The sequence below is a fragment of the Asterias rubens genome, chromosome 5 (genome assembly GCF_902459465.1).
Source record: "Asterias rubens chromosome 5, eAstRub1.3, whole genome shotgun sequence".
NCBI lineage: Eukaryota > Metazoa > Echinodermata > Asteroidea > Forcipulatida > Asteriidae > Asterias > Asterias rubens.
In genome coordinates this window covers 19,941,881-19,962,354 of record NC_047066.1, presented here as the reverse complement: position 1 = coordinate 19,962,354, position 20,474 = coordinate 19,941,881, and the positions used below count along the sequence as shown (strand labels likewise).

At 39.2% G+C, this 20,474-nt stretch overlaps 1 protein-coding gene across 6 annotated transcripts in view; it reads right to left on the bottom strand.

The window, feature by feature from the left end:
- The window catches only part of LOC117290005 (CAP-Gly domain-containing linker protein 1-like), a 62,230-nt gene that overhangs the window by 22,045 nt on the left and 19,711 nt on the right, over positions 1-20,474 (bottom strand). For 2 of the 6 annotated variants that reach the window (XM_033771216.1, XM_033771217.1), the window contains 7 exons: positions 13,843-14,369; positions 11,856-11,998; positions 10,342-10,591; positions 8,481-8,663; positions 4,484-4,537; positions 3,005-3,108; positions 231-291 (listed from right to left, as the gene is read on the bottom strand). In XM_033771216.1, coding sequence (XP_033627107.1) covers positions 231-291; positions 3,005-3,108; positions 4,484-4,537; positions 8,481-8,663; positions 10,342-10,591; positions 11,856-11,998; positions 13,843-14,369 — 1,322 coding nt within the window. Of the gene's footprint in view, positions 1-230; positions 292-3,004; positions 3,109-4,483; positions 4,538-8,480; positions 8,664-10,341; positions 10,592-11,855; positions 11,999-13,842; positions 14,370-17,369; positions 17,925-20,474 lie in introns of those variants that run through there. The other 4 variants (XM_033771219.1, XM_033771218.1, XM_033771220.1 and 1 more) reach the window with 4 other exon arrangements.

Here is a 20,474-nt window from a genome sequence, read left to right as displayed (position 1 = left end):
AACCTTACAATACACTAACACAATTTTTCTGCTACGATTAGCACAAAAATTTGCTTACCGATAGGCAGCACTATGAAATTGGGCCCAGGGGCACTATAGACCATGTCTCGTGTTGCCTCCTTGAATGCAAGGCCTGCAAAACCACAGTGCATACATTGTTACACTAAATAGTCAGACAGTAGGAAGGGATACTTGATTGACCAATTAATACCAGACATTTTTTATCTCACCTTGAGGTCTGTGGAGTTGATGTTTGCCTCTTCCAACCGGAACTGAAGGTCTTCCAACTTCCTAATTCACATGAAAAAAAACATCAAACGATAAACTACATGTATGACTCTAGCAATGTGTTAACATGGTTGAATACGATTACACTGTATGGCCGTTCACCTAACAGAGGTTTCAACTTTCGCTTAAGTTTACATTAAGTTTTTAGGGCTTCAAACAAAGTTCTACCTTAATTGTTTCAGCGATCACACACATGCGTATGTGCGTGATATCCCAACATAGGACTTTACCGACTATCAACGTAGAAACTTCATGGAAGTAATGTATGTAGAAATTCTCCTGAGCAGATTTAACCACAGTTTATCTCAAATGAAACTATAAACACGTCTCCACATTTGTTGTGAGTGGAGAACAATGCACTGACTGAAATTGTTTTTGGCCGAACATTTGTATTTGTATGAAACAAATTGTATCCTGTGGTCATGATTAAAAATACAGAGTGCTAATATCAAAACAAGCTGCTAATCTGAATATATACTAAGTGTTTTATGTACTTTGGTTTATTACTTTTGTGCACTTATTGTATTTCCTGTTACACTTCCATCTGAGTTCAGCCCAATTTTATTGCACTGCTTGCCACTGAATTGATCAACTACAGCATCCCACAATGTTCCGTCCACAGGCCTCATGTGTTAATTCAAGGGTTATAAAAGCATCCTGCTTTTGCATCCCTAAACTGGCATTCAGTTACTTTCAAAACAGTCCTAGAATTACACAGGGACCAAGGAGCCCAAGGCCTCTGCTACCCCTGATCTTGGCATTGGTGCCCCTTCAAAGATTCCCATAGATGGAAGTGACCTGTGAATTATTTTTTGGCCTTGCCCTCTCACAAATGAAATTCCAGGCCTGCCAAAACACACAATTGTATAAGTAAACCGATTGTACAACTTCGCATGGCCTTGAAAGTGAAAATGATTTTTTAAATTGAAGTCTTTCTTCGTGCTCCCACTGATCTTGTGTCTGGTACTGGCAGAGCAGTTGAGTGCACTGGACTCTAGCTTTGGTGTTTCTGATCAGCACAGTGTGGGTTTGAGTCCCAGTCTTGACAGTTGTGTCCTCAAGCAAGAAACTTAACCATAACAGGCCTGGCATTTCATCTTTCAGAAGGCAGGGCGATATTTATTTTGAAAAGAGCATCTTGATTAGACAATCCTAAAGACAGTGGACACGATTGGTAATTGTCAAAGACCAGTCTTCTAACTTGCTGTATCTCAAAATATGCATAAAATAAAAAACCTGTGAAAATTTGAGCTCAATCGGTCGTCAAAGTTGCGAGATAATAATGAAAGAAAAAACACCCTTGTCAAATGAAGTTGTGTGCGTTCAGGTGATTGGTTTTGAGAGCTCAAATTCTAAATCCGAGGTCTCAAATTTGTGGAAAATTACTTCTTTCTCGACAACTACTCCACTTCCGAGGGAGCTGTTTCTCACAATGTTTTATACTACCAACCTCTCCCCATTATTTGTTACCAAGTAAGGTTTTATGCTAATAAATATGTTGAGTTATTACCAATAGTGTCCACTGCCTTTAAAATCAGTTGGAAACTTCTGAAGGGGCACCAAGTCCAAGACCAGGGGCAACCAAGGCCATGACCTGCGTGGCCTCTGTGTAACTCAAGGCCTGGATTACATACATGTGTATTGCAACCTTCAGATGGGACATCGAACCATACATGTACGTCTCTGCAGTATGAGATCTCACATTAGCATTGAAACAAACATACATGTGTTGCAACCTTCAGATGGGACATCGAACCATACATGTACGTCTCTGCAGTATGAGATCTCACATTAGCATTGAAACAAACATACATGTGTTGCAACCTTCAGATGGGACATCGAACCATACATGTACGTCTCTGCAGTATGAGATCTCACATTGGCATTGAAACAAACATACATGTGTTGCAACCTTCAGATGGGACATCGAACCATACATGTACGTCTCTGCAGTATGAGATCTCACATAAGCATTAAAACAAACATAATGACAAAACGGAAGTCACTGAAGGGTTCAGACTTTATTTGGGTCCCGTCAGCCAGATGTCACAGTTGAAGTGGGACCCACATCCTGAACCATCATGAACAGGATGTTCCTAAAACAGAGCCACCATTCAACTGCTATTTATAGGAGTGAAAACACCCATCGAGGGAATTGTTGGGGAAGGATGAATGCTTAGGCACCCACAGGGCTCGAATTTGGAGGGAAAATTCACAAAACCACAGGAATTGTAGCTCAAAATCTTTACTTGACCGGGATTTTAATTACAAGACCAGCAGCCAATTTCACGAAACGCTAGGATGGGTTCAATGCGTCCTAACGTCTATGGATACCAAACTTAAACTTGCCTACATGTGTTGGTCCTACATGTAAAACTAATCCTAAGTTAGGAAGAGTTTGGTAAAATCAACGGCAGATTAAATATGAAAAGAGACTAGAATAGTACCAAACATTTTGAGAATAATTTCACTTTGAAGTAATGTGGTGAAAATGGAAGAAGATATAAGTTTTTGTCTTCCAAGATTGTGTATTCCAATTAAGGATTCCTGTGTGGACATACATGTTAACCACTCTGGATTTTGGGCAACATCTGAAAAATGTTACGACCTTTTGAAACGAAAGTGTCACAGGCTAGTTTTATTGCTTAACATGTACTTAACAATCTAACAGTTTCAAAAACCAGTATGTATATGAGGCTTCAGACCCTGAACTAACCTCCTCTCTTCCTCAAGTTGCTGTAGTAGCTCCACTTTCTCTTTGTCAGCCGATTCCACCAATGACTTCAAGGAATCGAGGTTGTCTTCGCTATCCTTCATGTACTGTGCACAAACAATTTAACCAGAGCGACATCAAAATCACATCAACTGAACAAACTTTTCATGGGGTACTACTTTGCCCTTCAATGTTTTACATTTTATTGTGCACTATGGTCTGATGGCTGACCTTATAAGTACATGGTAACTTTTACAGACTTTTTCAGGCCATTTTAATAAGATTCTGGCAGGTCTGCAGCCATCTACAATCCCGGCCATATACCGTGCCCCCCCCCCCCCCCTCAATCCATTTGCTCTTTTTCATGTTATTACACTGTCTGCACTCCAGCTAGGGTTACCGACACCAAGCAGGGAAGCGGGGAAACAGGGAAGGGTAGGTTTATTGCCACTTTGCCAATGGTGGCCCAAGCATTTGAGCCGGGATTGAATCTACTCAAATCAAGTCTCTTGTTTCTGTTTGGGGCAAGGCCATTTTCAATTTCATTGTACATGTACTAAGTGGGAATTTTTGAAGGGATACTAAGGCATAGCCTAGGGCAATGGAGGTCAATACCAGGGCAATGGAGGTCAATACCAGGGCAATGGAGGTCAATACCAGGGCAATGGAGGTCAATACCGGGGCAATGGAGGTCAATACCGGGGCAATGGAGGTCAATACCAGGGCAATGGAGGTCAATACTGGGGCAATGGAGGTCAATACCAGGGCAATGGAGGTCAATACCAGGGCAATGGGGTCAATACCAGGGCAATGGGGTCAATACTAGAGCAATGGAGACTATGGGTTCTGTGGCCTTCATATAATTTCAGGCCTGCCATTGTCAGAGCTGCCAACCATTTGCATCTTGCAATCAGGAAGATATTTAGGTTTACATTCAAAATATTAAATAGGGAAAAAGCTTTTGTAAGAGAGATTTTCAATTTGTTCATCAGAATAAGGACAAATAAGTTAAATTTTAGGGAACTTTCTTCAGAATCAGGGAGATTTGGCAGCTCTGCATTGTCAAGAAACTTGTGTGGAATTCAAACTTGTAAATATTAGTGTTAAAGGCAGTGGACACTATTGGTAATTACTCAAAATAATTATTAGCATAAAACCTTACTTGGTGACAAGTAATGGGGAGAGGTTGATGGTATAAAACATTGTGAGAAACTTGAGGTCCCGAAATCAACCATCTAAATGCACACATCTTCGTGTGACAAGGGTGTTTTTTCTTTCATTCATATCTCGCAAGTTCGATGACCGATTGAGCTCAAATTTTCACAGGTTTGTTATTTTATGCATATGTTGAGATACACAAACTGTGAAGGCTAGTCTTTGACAATTGCCAATAGTGTACACTGCCTTTAATTACAGGTGCTTTTATTTTACCGTGGCCTGGGAACCATGAGCCGTTGGGTTTGAGCTGTTAATGTTATGTACCTGTTCATATTGGTTCCTGACAGCAGCTAGATCATGCTCTGCTTGGTGAGTTGACTGCAATCATAATGCATAACACAAGGCACGCATAATGAAAGAAGAAAAACAAAAAAGGCAGAAAAAAGGAAAGAGAGGAGTTCTGGTTAATGTTAAGTGCATGCTGAGGAGTTAAACAGTTTAATTAGTAGATTAGTAGATTTCAAAATACTGGATTATTTATAAGATTACTTTTGTACGGTCAATGAAGCTGTGTACATGTATATTCATCTTTGCATTTCTACACATGTGTACAAATACACAATGAGTAAAGGTACTGAAGGTACTGAACTGTGTAGGCTCTACAGTGCAATTTAGCACTTTAATTTACATCTCTGTAATGTAGCTCTCTTGTTTGATTATATGTACAGCATGTACCGTACATAATATACCATGCTGTGCAAGAACTGTACACTCATTTGAACATGTATTCAGGAACCCAGGGTTCCCAGGTGTTGTTGGAGTTTCCTTCGGGCATTTGGGAGTTTCCTTTGGTAGGGACGAACATTATAAAAACCGGTAGGCCAACTAAGTTGGTATAATAATAACCCATTTTTATATAGCGCTTTTCATCAATTCTCTGCTTACATTCACCCATTCACAGTCTACTTGCACACCCAGGTCAAAATTCCAGTTGAACCTAGTTAAACTGGGTTTAACTGGAACTAGTTGAAACCAGTTGATAAACTAGTTAACCAGTTGGTTTACATGTAATATGGAAAATGGACAGAAACCAACTGGTTTATAATTTCAAGCTAGTTGAACACAGTTAAACCTAGTCCAAACCAGTTGGTTAATATGGAAAATGGACGAGTTTGGTCACTATCCAGTTGAACCAGTTGACCCCAGTTACCTAGGTTCAACTGGAATTTTGACCTGGGCAGTGTTCATACACAGTGTTCTATGAACACGTACGCGGGCAGGTCAAGGAACCAGATGAAACCTGCTTATCTTGTCCTCAATGTCAACCAAGGGAACAGCACAGCAGGGGCACCATTGATTTCCCACTACGTCCTTGAAGCCAGCAAGTTAGGCCTATATATATTTGGTTTGCGGTAACACCATGTGTGTATCTACTTGCCAGGTAGAATTTGTTCTTAGAGAACTGTCTTGCTTAATTCTACTACCGCGGATGACTAGAGCCAGCTAGTCGAAACGTTGAGACCAAACCCAAGAACTGACTCCGCGGTAGTACAGTTAATTACGATCCTATAAGCTAAAGTAGTAGTCCCAGCCTATTTCTATACCATCCATCCAGATAATAGTTAATAAGCAGGACAGTTCTTTTCAGAACTGAGAAGTCTCCCGAACACCCGAACAATCTACTCTGCGGTAGTAGAATTAAGCAAGACAGTTCTCTCAGAACAAACTCAACCAGGCAAGTAGATACACACATGGTGTTACCGCAAACCAAATATATATTGATACCTCACCATGCAATGCCTCAAATCCTAAGATAGGCCTACATTACACCAAACTGAAATCTACTACTGAACCACATTATAATAACATCTGAATCATGTGGCAAGCTTCACAATTACATTGTTTGATCAAAACTTTTGTCATCGTCAAAGATTTTTAGGTTGTGGAGGCAATCGCCTTCATTGCCTCCATGAAGTATCGTGCCGAAACATGTAAACATAGATGTATTGTACACCCTGTCGAAACACATTTTGCCAAGGCATTACAAGCAATTGTAGTCCTGTCATGAGGTAACACTGGAATACCCCACCACATTGACACTAAGGTTCACAAACCCCAGGGCATCTAATATTCAGAAAACACAACCAACTGAGTTGCTCAATTGTATGGTATTCAAGTTTACTAGACTGATAGTAATGACCCAAATCATTTTTACGTGTAGTTATTTGAATGTCTTTTTATCCGCCTGAATGCAAGCCTGGACAAATTGCATGTAAAATGTGAGGAATATGTCATTGTGAGATTTAGATTCAATTTGATGAGTTTATTTAAAGCTTTGCCAGAGGCACAACAATTATGACACGTACGTATGCCAGAAGTGGAATTTGGGTTGTAAATAACACTCCTGATGTTGTGTTTGTGTACAGTACCAGAGAGCATATCTAAAAGCCTGTCTTTGCTAAATGTATGAATTTCAGCCTTGGTAAACAAATCAGCGTCCACTCACCTAAGGAATCCGTCGAGTCACTCATCAAACACACACTTCAACCAGACCTCCATGCACACCGAACCACAACTCAAAATGCTCCAGAAATAAACGCCAATTCCACACACACACACTCAAACACAAATATGTGTATATCACATTGGTCTCTCAGTCCATACACTATCACATACATAAACCCATTTGGACTCTAAAACTCATTGAAGTATTGAAGATTTAATTTGTTAAATTACCCGCTCCGGCCACGAACAGTTTACACAAAAGCAGTGTGTGCTCGGTGGATGAGTGGAATAAATGGTGTACATTTAAGTCGTGTTTTTCTGTGTCACTTTTCTACCGACCATTAGTGTTATTGGATTAGAGGTTTATGTGTTGGGGAAACTTGAAGTGACATGACCTGTACAAGAATTCTTAACAATGCTAAGATATTCCAGTTATTGAGTGTTTAGCGATTGGGAGAAATTGATACTGAAAAATGTGCAATAACCTATTTATTATATATTTGGTTTGCGGTAACACCATGTGTGTACGTATGATCTACAATGTACTTGCCATGTAGGTTTCTTTCTTTAGAGAACTATCTTGCTTTACATGTACAATGTATATTCAACTACTGCAAAATAGATGTTTATGATGACTGTTTTTGATGGTATGTATTTGGAACTTCAAAATTGCATTTAACAAATTTACAACCCGTCCAAACTTCTGTAAAAGAGATATTATAACAACGAGATACAAATAATGCACAAGATGATATGCCCCTTGGGGTGCGATAAAGCGCTGACTTCTTTTCACTACATGTACATGTACTTGCATGTTATGACATAATTGAAGGTTAGAATAATTTTAAAGGTAATTTCAAAGTGTCAGAACCTTGTGTTATTGTACATAAAACATGTAACAATACAATCATGCTGTAGAGCACTGAACCTTACACTGTATTCACAATATACAACATACATACACTGTACAAATAATACACACCAATACATTACATGGACAACAGAGTTAACAGCCCCAAACCAGCAAGCGTACAGCCAATCAGAGCAAACCATACCAAACAGCCAGCCAATCAAGAGTAAACACACAAACGGCCAATCACATCACATTGAATCACACAGAGAGAAAGTTACTGCTACACAAAACCACGACAACAACCAATCAGCAAGCCCAACAAGCAAAGGTTCCCTACACAATCTGAACACCCAACCCATATTTCCCTGCATGTACAAAGTACTACACTGTACAACACAAAGTTATGGACAATACTTCAGCCATCAGCATATTATGGGCCAATTTCATAAAGTTTGTCAGCAGACCTTCTCGTCTTAGTGGGTAACCCTAGCAGAATTTCTTATCACTGCTTTCCCTAGGCAAAAGTCAGTTCTTACACTGTAAGCAACAATTCAAATACTTACATTGAAATCTTGCATACTGTTTACATTGTACATGCCACCTACATGTACATGTATATTCCTCATCGTTAACTTGCGCATTAATTTTGGGCTGTGGTAACCTTGACCCAATTTCATAGAGCTGCTTAAAAGCAGACAATTTTGCTTAACAACGTTAAGCAAAACTTTGCAGGATACAAGTCAAAGATTGTGCAAGTGACAAGGTACTTTATCTGATAACCTTATTCTGGTAAGCAATTGTTGTGCTTAGCAAATTTGTCGTGCTTAATCTGCTCTATGAAATTGGGCCATGAAAAGAATGCTTTCTGTAAACTGCTTTATGAAATTGCGCCCATATTTAGATAGTACATGTAGCCAGCATTGTGTGAAAGAAGGAGAAAGTTTGGGTGAACTTTGACCCTACCTCCAGAGCCTCTTTGTTGTGGCCAGAGTCATTTTCTCTCCGACGACTGTGGACTGGGGATGCCTGGTGCAGTGGCTGCGTTACCGTCGCAACCCCACCGGACTCGTTGTGTGATTCCTCAGCAGAATGGCCATGCATGTGCGCGTTTTCAGCTTTAAAACCAAAGCCATTTCGTTTTTCCGCCTTTTGTGGAATATTTTTTTTCGGTGGATTTTTTAAAAGCATGCCACAGGCAACATGGATTTCATATAAAAAAAAGAAAAGGAAAAACAATGGAAATACATTTTGTACAATGAAAAGCAGATGGTTGGGAAAACGAAAAGGAAACGAAATTAAGAAAACAAATTCACTCTGCAAACAATTTTCAAAGAAAACAATTATTGTTTACAACTTTTTAGCCACCATTAGGATATTAACAAACGGAAAGAAGACACGTTAAAGTGCCACGAAAACAAGGGTTTATTGTACGATGGCACACTTTTTCAAAACAATCATTCGTCATCAGGTCAGTGCAAAAAGGTTGTATCAACAAAGCGTGTTTGAAACTTTTAAATTGTGTCTCTTTTAAAACCCCAGCAAAGGAGAGTAGTTATACACTGAACCTTGAATCAATATTTCTTGTGCAAATTTAAAATTGCTCTCCGAAATACTTGCAACTCTTTTACTTCCTATGGTATCCTCCTCTTTATGTGTTTTCCCAAAGGAATGTTGCAATATTTTCACTGTCTAAAACGACAAAACTATCACTACCAAGGGAGTGCACAGTAGTCAAAGTTGTTTTGTGATAACGTTTAATGACCTCAAGTTTTTTCTCCATTTTAGTTGTCATCTAAAAATGTGGGCTTAAATAATCTCTGCTATAATAAAAAGATTTGACCAAAACAAAAGTATTTTTGAGATATGACATTTCTGCACTGAAGCAACGATATGAACACACTAGGTTTTCATGCAATATTTAATCAACCAATTCCACCATAAAATTAGAATGATCAGGTTGAACGCCTGAAGTTATAAGATAACTTAGTCAGTAACATAGAATGACTTCTTGAATGTATGGGATTACTCAGTGAGTATAATAGAATGACTTCTTGAATGTATGGGATTACTCAGTGAGTATAATAGAATGACTTCTTGAATGTATGGGATTACTCAGTGAGTATAATAGAATGACTTCTTGAATGTATGGGATTACTCAGTGAGTATAATAGAATGACTTCTTGAATGTATGGGATTACTCAGTGAGTATAATAGAATGACTTCTTGAATGTATGGGATTACTCAGTGAGTATAATAGAATGACTTCTTGAATGTATGGGATTACTCAGTGAGTATAATAGAATGACTTCTTGAAGTTACCAGATTATTCAAAGAATATCAGAAAATGAAAATTTGAATAACATGATTGTTCAGTGAGTAACAGAGAATGACTTATTGAAGTAACAAGATGTCTCAAAGAATATCAGAATATGAATTTTTGAAGTTACAAGATAATCCAGTGAGTAATAGTGAGTAACTCCTTGAATTTACAAGATCACACAAAGAGTTGCAGAAAATGAATTTTTGAAGTTTAACAAGACTACTCAGTGAGTAACAGAGAATGATTTATTGATGGCCTTCGAGTAGTTAAAGAATTCATGAGAAGAGAAATGAGGGAGCAACTTCATAAAGCTGGTAACCACTGAAACTTGCTAAGCCCAGAAAAATGTTGCCAAGCAGAATCTGGTTACCCATCGAAATGCACTAGTGTTCTGCCAACCATGTAAAGCAGTTTGCTAGGCAGTGTTTTCTGCTTAACAGCTTATCCTATGAAATTGGGTTAAACCTAAAAATAGACTCCAAAATGATAAAAGCAAAAACCCACCTGAGGCGCAGCTGTGCCCGATCTCCGAGAAACATCTTGAGACCTCGGAGAGTTGGAGTCTACTGGCGGTAAACCTGAATTCCTGGCGATACCCGAGGTTGTTGAACCCATAGAGCTGAGGGAGCTGGTGCTACTGCTTCTCTTCTCCCGTGTGACCAAGTCGGAGTTGATGGGTCTAGGTTTACCCCGGACCTTAGCCACTTTGTGGATTGGTGCAAAAAGACCATGCTTAGGCTGGCACTGGAAGTACCTAATATACAGAGTAGGTGAATGGTGATGGAAAATAATCAACAAAAGTTACGTGGTGCCACAGGGTATTCTTTTTGGCCCTTCTTCATGTATCCTTATGTGATCATCAGGGGGTTATATATCTTTGATGTTAATGGATTTAGTTCCTGTGGAAATTCTCATAGAGCTGTTGCACAGCCTATTTTTGAATTTTTTGCAAGGTACTTTTTGTTCACAGGACCAGATTATCATGGCTAAGAGTACTAGATTAAAATTATTGTCTTTCTGATCAGCAGAGTGAGGGTTCGAGTCCCGGTCGTGACACTTTACCATGATTGCTTCGTCCTTTGGATCGGATGTGAAGCCGTTGGTCCAGTGTGTAATGCAGCGCATGCAAAAGGACACAGTGCAGTTATCGGAAAGGGAAGCGGGTCCGCCCCAGAGTTCCTGGTTTGATTGGCTGCATGTACGTGTATAGCGCCGCAGCACCTTGTAAACCATTACATGGTGCTATCAGGGCCCAATATCAGGGCCTAACCTTCCAGTGCTTACCGCACAAAAATAAATGACGTCACAATGCAAATCCACGGTAAACACGCAATATGGCCGCCCAATTTTTCTGCTAACCTGTGAAATACGCTAAGGCTTAAGCAAATTTTTCTGCTACAGTAAGCACGCAAATTTGCTTACCGTTAAGCAGCACTATGAAATTGGGCCCAGGTCTCATACCTCAAACAAAGCCCCACATACATGGCAGGTAAATAGTGAATGTCAAAGCGCCTTGAGAGTCACTCAGAGACAGATATGAGCTCATACAAAGCCACTATTATTATTATTATTATTATTATTTTTATTATTATTATTATTATTATTATTATTATTATTATTATGATGATGATGATTACCGGTACACATGTATATCCCTAATAGAAATGGAACCCGGAGAACGCTGAGTGTCTCATACTGCATGCGGTTTCGTTGTGAGACCATTTTTATGAACGCGCATACGCCATTTTTGTTACGCCTGTAAGGCAAAACAATTTGCCATACAATTTTGCCATACGATGACATCATCATTGACCAATGAACACACTAGAAACGGTCTATGTGCGCTGACATCTTGCCATTTTGCCATACACGCGTCTCACGCGATGATAATTTTGCCATACGCGCGTATCGCATGGTATCGATACGCTGCGTCCACAGATGACACAGAGGGTGGCCGGGCTCAGCGTTGTCCGGGTTCTATTTCTATGATATCCCTCAATCCTGTTGTGGTTCTGTACCTTGTTCCTGCCACGGCGCCATCATTTTTACCAAGTTCATCATCCAGATCTACCCCTGCCCAGTCCCCCTTGGCAAACTCAGTGGTGCCGATGTAGCGCAGGGTCCCAAGTTTAGTACCACTGACCATTACACGGTCTCCCCCCTGCAAAAAGAAACATGAATGTAATTAACTGTCTAGACTAACGTTTTCTATAAAATAAACTAAGCAATTATGGTGTCCAATCTTGAAATTTTCTACATGTTTACTACGTACATAAGGATACATTGTCAAGTTATAAAATACAAAGGAAACTAATTATACTCAACATGTACTTCATTCAATTTTACAAAACATTTTTGTGTTGAGCAAAGCCACAGTTATTACTGGAATTGAACCCTCGACCTTCCAATTTATGTCCCAGCACTCAACCAACTGAGTTACTGGCCCATTTCAGGTTGTATTTTAAATCTTTTGACTGGCACCCCTAAATAAAGAAACTTACCAAACAGCAACATAACATGTAGGGCTAAATAGTTGGCAGAGCGGAGGTGATGGAGGTGGTAGGTTCAAATCCCGCTCTTGTCATATTTTTGTTCAACACAAAATGTGTAAAATTGAACTTAAGTATAGACCAGTCCGACAAAACAAAGTTGGTAGCGCCCTCTATTGACAATTACCAACTGCGGTGTGTCTGTTTGTGCACAATCTAGGCATTGAAGACACCGCTGCAAATGGCGCCCGGTGCTCAACACTTCCGCACCCGGTGCGCGTCGGATTGGTCTATACCAAGTCAGATTCACTTTGTGGTTTATTACCAGTGTTGTAGCCACCGTGGGCGGTGCCGGGCGGGCCTGCCCAGGACAAAATACATTGTGCCGCCCAGAACAGAGTTCAAATATTGTCCACTGATTGATCTCAGAACAGCTCATGATAAGGAGTATCAAATGTCACAGAGAATGAACACGGTCAAACAGCCATTCAACTTATTGCATGGACCCCATAGCACGAACAGTTTGGAAACCTGGCCCTACTTCAGCAATAATGGCCCATAATTCAACATTAAATAATTTGGTTGATACCCTTGCCCGTGGTAGGCTTGCCCTTATATTGCCCACCACTAAACTTGGTCTAGCTACAACCCTGTTTATTACTTGATATATTTCATTACCATAATGAATACACATGTAAAACATTTCAAGATTTCACTCCAGAATTGTAAACTCCTAACTTTCATATTTGGAAACCTCTACAAGCACTCACATGGTGCATTGTACTGTGACAATAATTTTTGTATCCTTTAAATCCAACTGCACATGGTTCCCTCATTTACTGGAGTCATGAGAAATGCCGAGTACCATACACACACTGTCAGAGGTGACCACCCTACAATGCCCTAGTGATTTCTACAGTGCTAGAGTGCACTGGGGCCGAGCCTCTGAGATTGACCTGTTGAGTTGTGTCTGGAATGCACCATGAAATCAAATCTGTTTATTTTTCTTTCATGAAATATGTTTTGATAAGTAGGCATCTCATACAGAGTTGAATAACACAACGAATGTGTGAGGGTGTTGGGGTTTTTGTTTTCAAAACCAACGTGACCAAAAGACCTTGACCAAATTTCATAGAGCTGCTTTTACAAGCACAAAATACTTCTTGAAAACTTTCGGCTATCATGTAGCTTGGTACCCTTTTTAAAGCAAAAATATGACAGCCCAAATGTCCGTCAGCATTTATTGAACCACTAGACAAAGGATCGTCAGACTTCTGGAAGGAACCTCATTAAAGAGTGATTTAAAAAAAAAAAGTATCAGACTAACGAACTGCCAATTTTATGTTTAGTTGAATATCTGAGGACCCCCATCTTTGTTGTGTTCCTCCTTAAAACAGTAGTAAGTAAGTACATTGTACCATTATTTTTACCATTAAGTTATTGTACATGTTGTTTCATACACTACATGTATGTGCACCACCATTTAACACTGGTACACCAGCATTAAAATACATACCTTTAAACCAGTATTGTCCCCAGTAGTTTCTTCTACCATCCCTGATGTCTTTATAGCCGAGGGGGGTAACTTAGTGACCGAACCTCTGGGCGATGCTACCCTTGTACCCATTCTTGGTGCCGATGGCAACCCAGTGGGCCTTGATGCACCTTGTCCGGCTACAGCTGATGCCAGTTTAGCACTTCCTGCTGCAGACTCTCGCGAGAGTTTATCCGGGCGTGCAAAGACGCCTCTTTTTGGCTCACATTGAAAATAACGGACTCCACTGACCGAGCCATCGTTTTTCCCGACGGCATCGTCCAGAACAACCCCGGCCCATTGGCCGGGCGCAAATTTTGTCTCACCGAGGAATTGAATGTAGCCTCTTTTGTTCCCGCTGACAATGACTCGCTCTCCGATGATGAAGTCATCTTTTGGTGTTGAAGAGTTTGATGAATTTGAGGGGACGACCTTGACGAGATTATCTGCGTATTGGTTGGCTTCGGAGGATTTCATGCCAACCGCTCTAGCTGATTGGGCAACTGCATCTGAGGGGAATACATGTAGGTCAATGAAAATGTCAATGGAAAAAACATGTACTGTTTGTAACAGGCACAAAACTTTACAAAGTGTTGAAGAAGAAAACACAAAAGTTATTAACAAAATTCTGAAATTATAGCAAAGTATGAAACAAAAAATTCAACATGTTAGTTGGCTTTCGACAGTTTTCTGTAAATCACTCTTGCAAATTGAAGAACTACATTTGAGGGAAAATAGTAAAATAATTGTTTGTACCAAACTCAAATTTACAAAACGTGAACAAAAATAAGTGCAACAATATAAAAATATTCAGCAATGCATATTGGTTGGCTTTGGACAGTTTCATGCAAACCGCTCAATTGCAGATTGGGAATTGTAGAAGGGGACATGGTCAACGAAATATCAAGGCAAAACAAAACACACTGACTCAAATGTTGAAATAAAAAAATGCAATTATATAGTCATGAGTGAAGAGATAAAACAACAAAATAAATTAAAAGAACACAAATAAAGATTTTTGGGGGGTGACACCCTTAGTGGCATTGTGTGCTTTGTCACTCGAAAAAGAGAAGGAACACTGCTGCAAAAACAACTTAACTTTAGGTTGGAGAAGGGCAAAAATACATTGACACGTTAACATGCATGGAAATAAAAACAGGGCACTGCCTTTTTAAGCTTTGCCAATGTCAATGCAAAATATTCAATTAAAACATGCATTACATGTACACTGGAAAATGAAAATGAGTATCATTAAACATCCAGGGTTAAAATAATATTAAATTCAGATTCAATATTTTATAAATTCTGTAATATCGAACCGTGTACAAAAAGACAACACAAAAACATTACACAAACACTGGCTGCATACCAGAGCACAATGGCATTATTTACGAGGTGAAATTTGGACTGCTTCATTTTACAAAGCAAAGACAAGTAAAATGGAACAATCCAACTTTCACCAGGTGATTGCATTACATTTTGCCCCATTGTAAACAAAAGTGGGAGTGGGAGTGGCACAAGGATTCTTGGAACATACTGATAATGAGGCATATCAATAAAAACCACAAGGGAAACTGACTGGGTAAATTGATTTTTGGGGTTGAACAAAGAATTGACTAGAGTGGGATTCGAACCAACGACCTCCGGATTGACGTGCCGGCCCTCTACCAACTGAGCTTTCTAGCACTATGCTGGCAGTGTCCCTATTTTGTCAATATCTTTGTTCGAGGGTGCCAGTCAGAAGCCATACAACCGTTAACTGCCGTGTAGCCAGGGATCACACCCAAATTACGATACAACCTGGGAAGCGGCAGTGAGGGGATCACCTTAAGGGGATGCGACTTAATGAGGCATGTGACACATTTTCCACCAATCAAATGTAGGATCTGTGGTCTAAAGTACATGTAGCATATCCGGACCACATACATATCTGCAGTTCACCAAACCGTACAGTAAGGACATACAATACCCGACAATATGTACACGTATGTACATTTCAGGGAACTATTTCAGAGAGGCATTTTGCATAGCAATATAGTTCAACTGAACTTGTTCTGTGCACACTGGATGCTAATAATGAGCAGCAAATGATGATTTTTGAGTTGCAAAATTGTACATGTTCAAGGGAAATTGTTCAATGAATTTATTCACATAGTTTCTTTTTCATTCTCAACCACTTCAGGTTGGAAAACATGTTTTTCCGAAAGTATTTAAAAAAAAAAATACAAATTCTGAAGAAATTTAAACTGATCACTAGTGACTTGTCGGCACATGAAAGAGTTGACTTGACATTCTGATCCCACATACTTAAGGTTTAATGATCACCGACCTCATACACTAATAATATCCAATTAGCCAGCCCATGATGATGACCACTGACCTCATGAGACCAATGACTGCTGGGCATTTGACCTTCTGGATCATTGACCCTCACAGGTGAAAGCATGGTTCATTTCACTTATAACTTCATTATGAGAATGGTAAGTTCCAAACTGCTTAACAAATGAATGCCCAATTTGAAGACACACAACGACGGACCTACACATGTACACAGTCATATGATGACAGTATTGGGCTGTAACGTAATTGTAATGAACCTGAAGTCCATTCAACTTACACTTTTTACTAGTGTTTTGGTAACTCTACATCCTGTGTCAGTTCCAACTCATCAAAAATCCTGTTCAGGAAGTTGTTTTACTTGAAGGATTTCAGACTGCAGGCACAAATGAAAATTGCTTATCGCTGTTTGTTTGTTATATTTATTTGTTTGTTTGTTTGTTTGCTCGTTTGTTGGGGTGTTGGGATGTTTGTTTGGGTGATTGTTTGTTTGTTCATCTTCCAAACAAGAGAACTTCACAAGGGTATATAACTGTCAAGCTGGCAACAGCCAATCATTCGCATAATGGTGTAAAGTCTACTGTGTGATTTTGAATTGTACAAATCAGTTAGTTGTGATTCAGTAACTAGCATAAATTCGTCTGTGTTTTGTCCTAAGCATTTAGCTTTAGTTTATCTATTTTGTTATGTAAAGGCAAGCCGCTACAAGCTACCTGGCTTATTTTAGGCCTTGCCTCCACGCGTTTTCCACCAGTTTATTCATTTTTTTTTTCTATCATTTATATATACCTGTATGTATTACTATAATATTGTGGAAATGTTTTGTGGAAATAAATGTATATTGAATTGAATTGAATTGAATATCTGGGGAACCATTATTGCTACAGAAGTTCTTTGGACTATGTGTAAGATCTAATAGTATTGAACAAATCATACAAAAAGTGTGACCCCATTTTGTGAATACTGAGGCTAGTTCAACCCAGCTACATGTATTTTCAGTACAAGCCTGCATGTCCATTCTTACATGTTGAAACACTTTTCGATAGTATCAGGAAATCACCTTGAAAACTACCAACATGAGAGTAGCAAAATGGTACCCTTTATATGTTTCTCATCCTTTCCTAGAACTACATTTGTTTTACAATCAAGCTGAAATTGTTCAAGTGCCTTACAATTATCCGTCTTCCGATGGAAACTGAAGTGGAACATGGACTTTCCCTTCGACATGTTGACCGCCGGCTAATTATCCTGAGCTGAACAGCATATCCACCTCAACATCACCAGCAATCAAGTACAGACAGTACTCTAGAAGTAGAGCTTTCCTTGTATTCCAGTCCACGGTTTTATCACTTTTGGTTTCACTGTTCACAGTTTCAAAGTTTTGTAATTGAAGCACAGTGCCCAGCACAGTCAAACCTCAGAGAGTGATGTTCTTATACAACCAGTGTAAATAAACACCAGTACAGTTCCACACCAACAAACAATGCAGCCAAACATGTAACTTGTCCAGTAAGTTTAATACTTTCCTGGTATTCCAGTTTTCACAGTATCCACTTTTGGTTTCAAAGTTTTGTGAACCAAAGGCACAGTCAAACTTCAAAGCAGTATGTTCTTACAACCAGTGTAAATAAACTACAGTACAGTTCCACACCAACAAACAATGCAGCCATGTAACTTGTTCCCTGGAAGCTTAATATCAACTAACACTTCCTTTTACAAACTGCATGACTTTGGTGTTGGCTTTTAGAGTGCCTGGCTCTTATCAACACGTCAACCACCTTCCTGTTTCTGAAGCATTCTAGACCATTTTTCCAACAGGGGGGTTTATACTTGCTTGTCTGACTTTTCTATTGATCACCTATGGTGAAGTCAGCAGGATCCAGGGTCCCTGCTGACCCATTTCTATTATGTCTGGGTTTAAAGAACCCAGTGTTATGATTAAGGTTCGGCACAGGAAAAAAAAAAATCATAACTGGATTGTCATAGAAATGCGAGGTGATTTTTGACACACGCCAGGGACTTCCAATGAAGTGTCTCACCTTTTTCATTGAATCACTATGAATAGATTTGTGTGTGTAGTTGATTTCTTGAGCGGTCACACACTTTCTGACGTTCTCATCAACGATTGTATAAAAATAGTTTGTGTTTCTTTTTACTTCTATTTTTACCCTTCGGCAAAGCAAACTTCCTTGATGGGATAATAATAACTTGTCTTGTTTTGTTTTCTTCTTGTGCAAAGAATTAAATGTAACTTATTGCTACATGTATCTATGGTTTTTAATAATGTACACCACTAACCTATGAAAATGTCATGAAACTTTTATGGTTAAATATTTGTGAAAACAATTTATATTTTGATTTAAAATGGGCATGGCATATTTTGATTATACATGTAAGTAGTACTAGTAGTCGATATGCAAAATTATATAACACCCAAGCAGATCCTTGCCATTTATTTGGAGGATTGTCCGTCACGTGATAGCAAATAAAAGTACCATTGCACGCTGAGTCCCTCACCGTGCTTTTTCGTTCCATCCGAAAAGTACCATTTCACGCTGGCAGCGTGCAATGGTACTTTTCGGATGGAACGAAAAAGCTGAGTAAAAACATCACTGCGTGCGCGTGTCTTTGGTAACGCAGCAGGTGTTACTGCAAGAAGGCATAGTAAAATTACTAGCATTCGGCTTCTACAGTTGAAATTGTTTGTTTTGAAAGTTGTATCTTTCAATCAAAATGACAAAGATCTACTTGGATGTTATATAAAACAAATAATGAATGTTTTTCATTCGTGCAATGGTGCGAATATGTTCATTCGTTGAAAGCTGGAATGTTCCATTCAACTCGGCTCCGCCTCGTTGAATAGAACATTCCACCTTTCAACTCATGAACATATTCGCACCATTGCACTCATAAACATTCATTATGTGTATATCAGCAGGGGTCTTCAAGTATACAAGTAACTTTCTTGGCTCTCTGACAATATTTCAGATGGAAATATTTCTCCAGAGGACTGATTACTGGTTAATCAATGGCCTTTAAAGTAACAACCTACTCTCTCTCTCTCTTTTCCTCCTTTGTTTATGTTTTTATAGATAATTACGATCCCTGAAACTTGTACACAAAGCATTTGTCATGGCCGAGAGGTCTAGTGCATCACCACCAAGTTCTGGTGGCTACATATGTAAGTCATTAAGGTGTGGGTTCAATTCCTGCAAAAGTGACACTTGCGTCTTTAGGCAAGATATTTTACGTTCTGTGAAATAAAGGATTGAAAATGACCCAGTGACAAACGTAATAATTTTCATGCGCCATGAGCATCAAAATTGGTGGATAACGGTGCACCATAATAAAAAATCTCCATTAATTTTTGCATCAGAAACCAAACTAAAGCGCTGAAATTTGTTTGTGTGATTCAAAGAATTTTAAATAATGTTTTCGATGGACACTCTTTAAATCAAGCATCGACTTGTATCCCCTCTGTAAATAATGAAGTTTCCCATCTACATGTATGTAATGTAGGAATGCAGTTGCATCCAGGAAGTTCCGTTGTGCCTTTGTGAAGGCCTGAGGCCTTGTGATACGAAAAAAAATATTCAGTTATGATGATCAAGGGTGCAATACAACAAGCAACCATAGACATAGAAGCAGGAACTGGCCCAAGGTACAATGTACATTTGTACACGTGTGGTGGTGTGGATTGCAGGCATACTGACTTAAGACACATTTTGTACTATCAATTTTTACATTACAAGAAGACCTACGTAAATAAATACAATGCCCTCATAACCGTAGCTGCAAAAGATACGCATAAGTCTATTCTCGTCTACATGCAGTACACTGTTAAGGTTTTATTGCCAAAGCTCTACAATAAATAAGAACTACCAGATCTACAATCTCGGTTTAGTATACTATTTTACCAGATTTAACACTGTAGGGGGCCTACTACAGCCTAGAAAGATGTTGTTTGTAAGGGAACTTGTTAGATTGAACTACATGTTATTATAAAAGTCTATACAAATAGATGAGAAACATTTCAAAGTATGTTTTTAGACAATTTTTTTGCCCTAAGTACAATATTAAGAATAATTTGGAAGGCCAATTATCATTACAGCTGAGACATGTGAGAAGCTGAATTGCAAAGGAGACAGCTTCACATGGTGGAGCCGCAGGCAAACAACAATGCTTTTTGGCAGCCAACCACATTGACCTATGACCATGGAGCACAGCCAGGGATCAAAGGTTTTTTATTTTTCAGGGGGGGGGGGGAAGGAAAACCG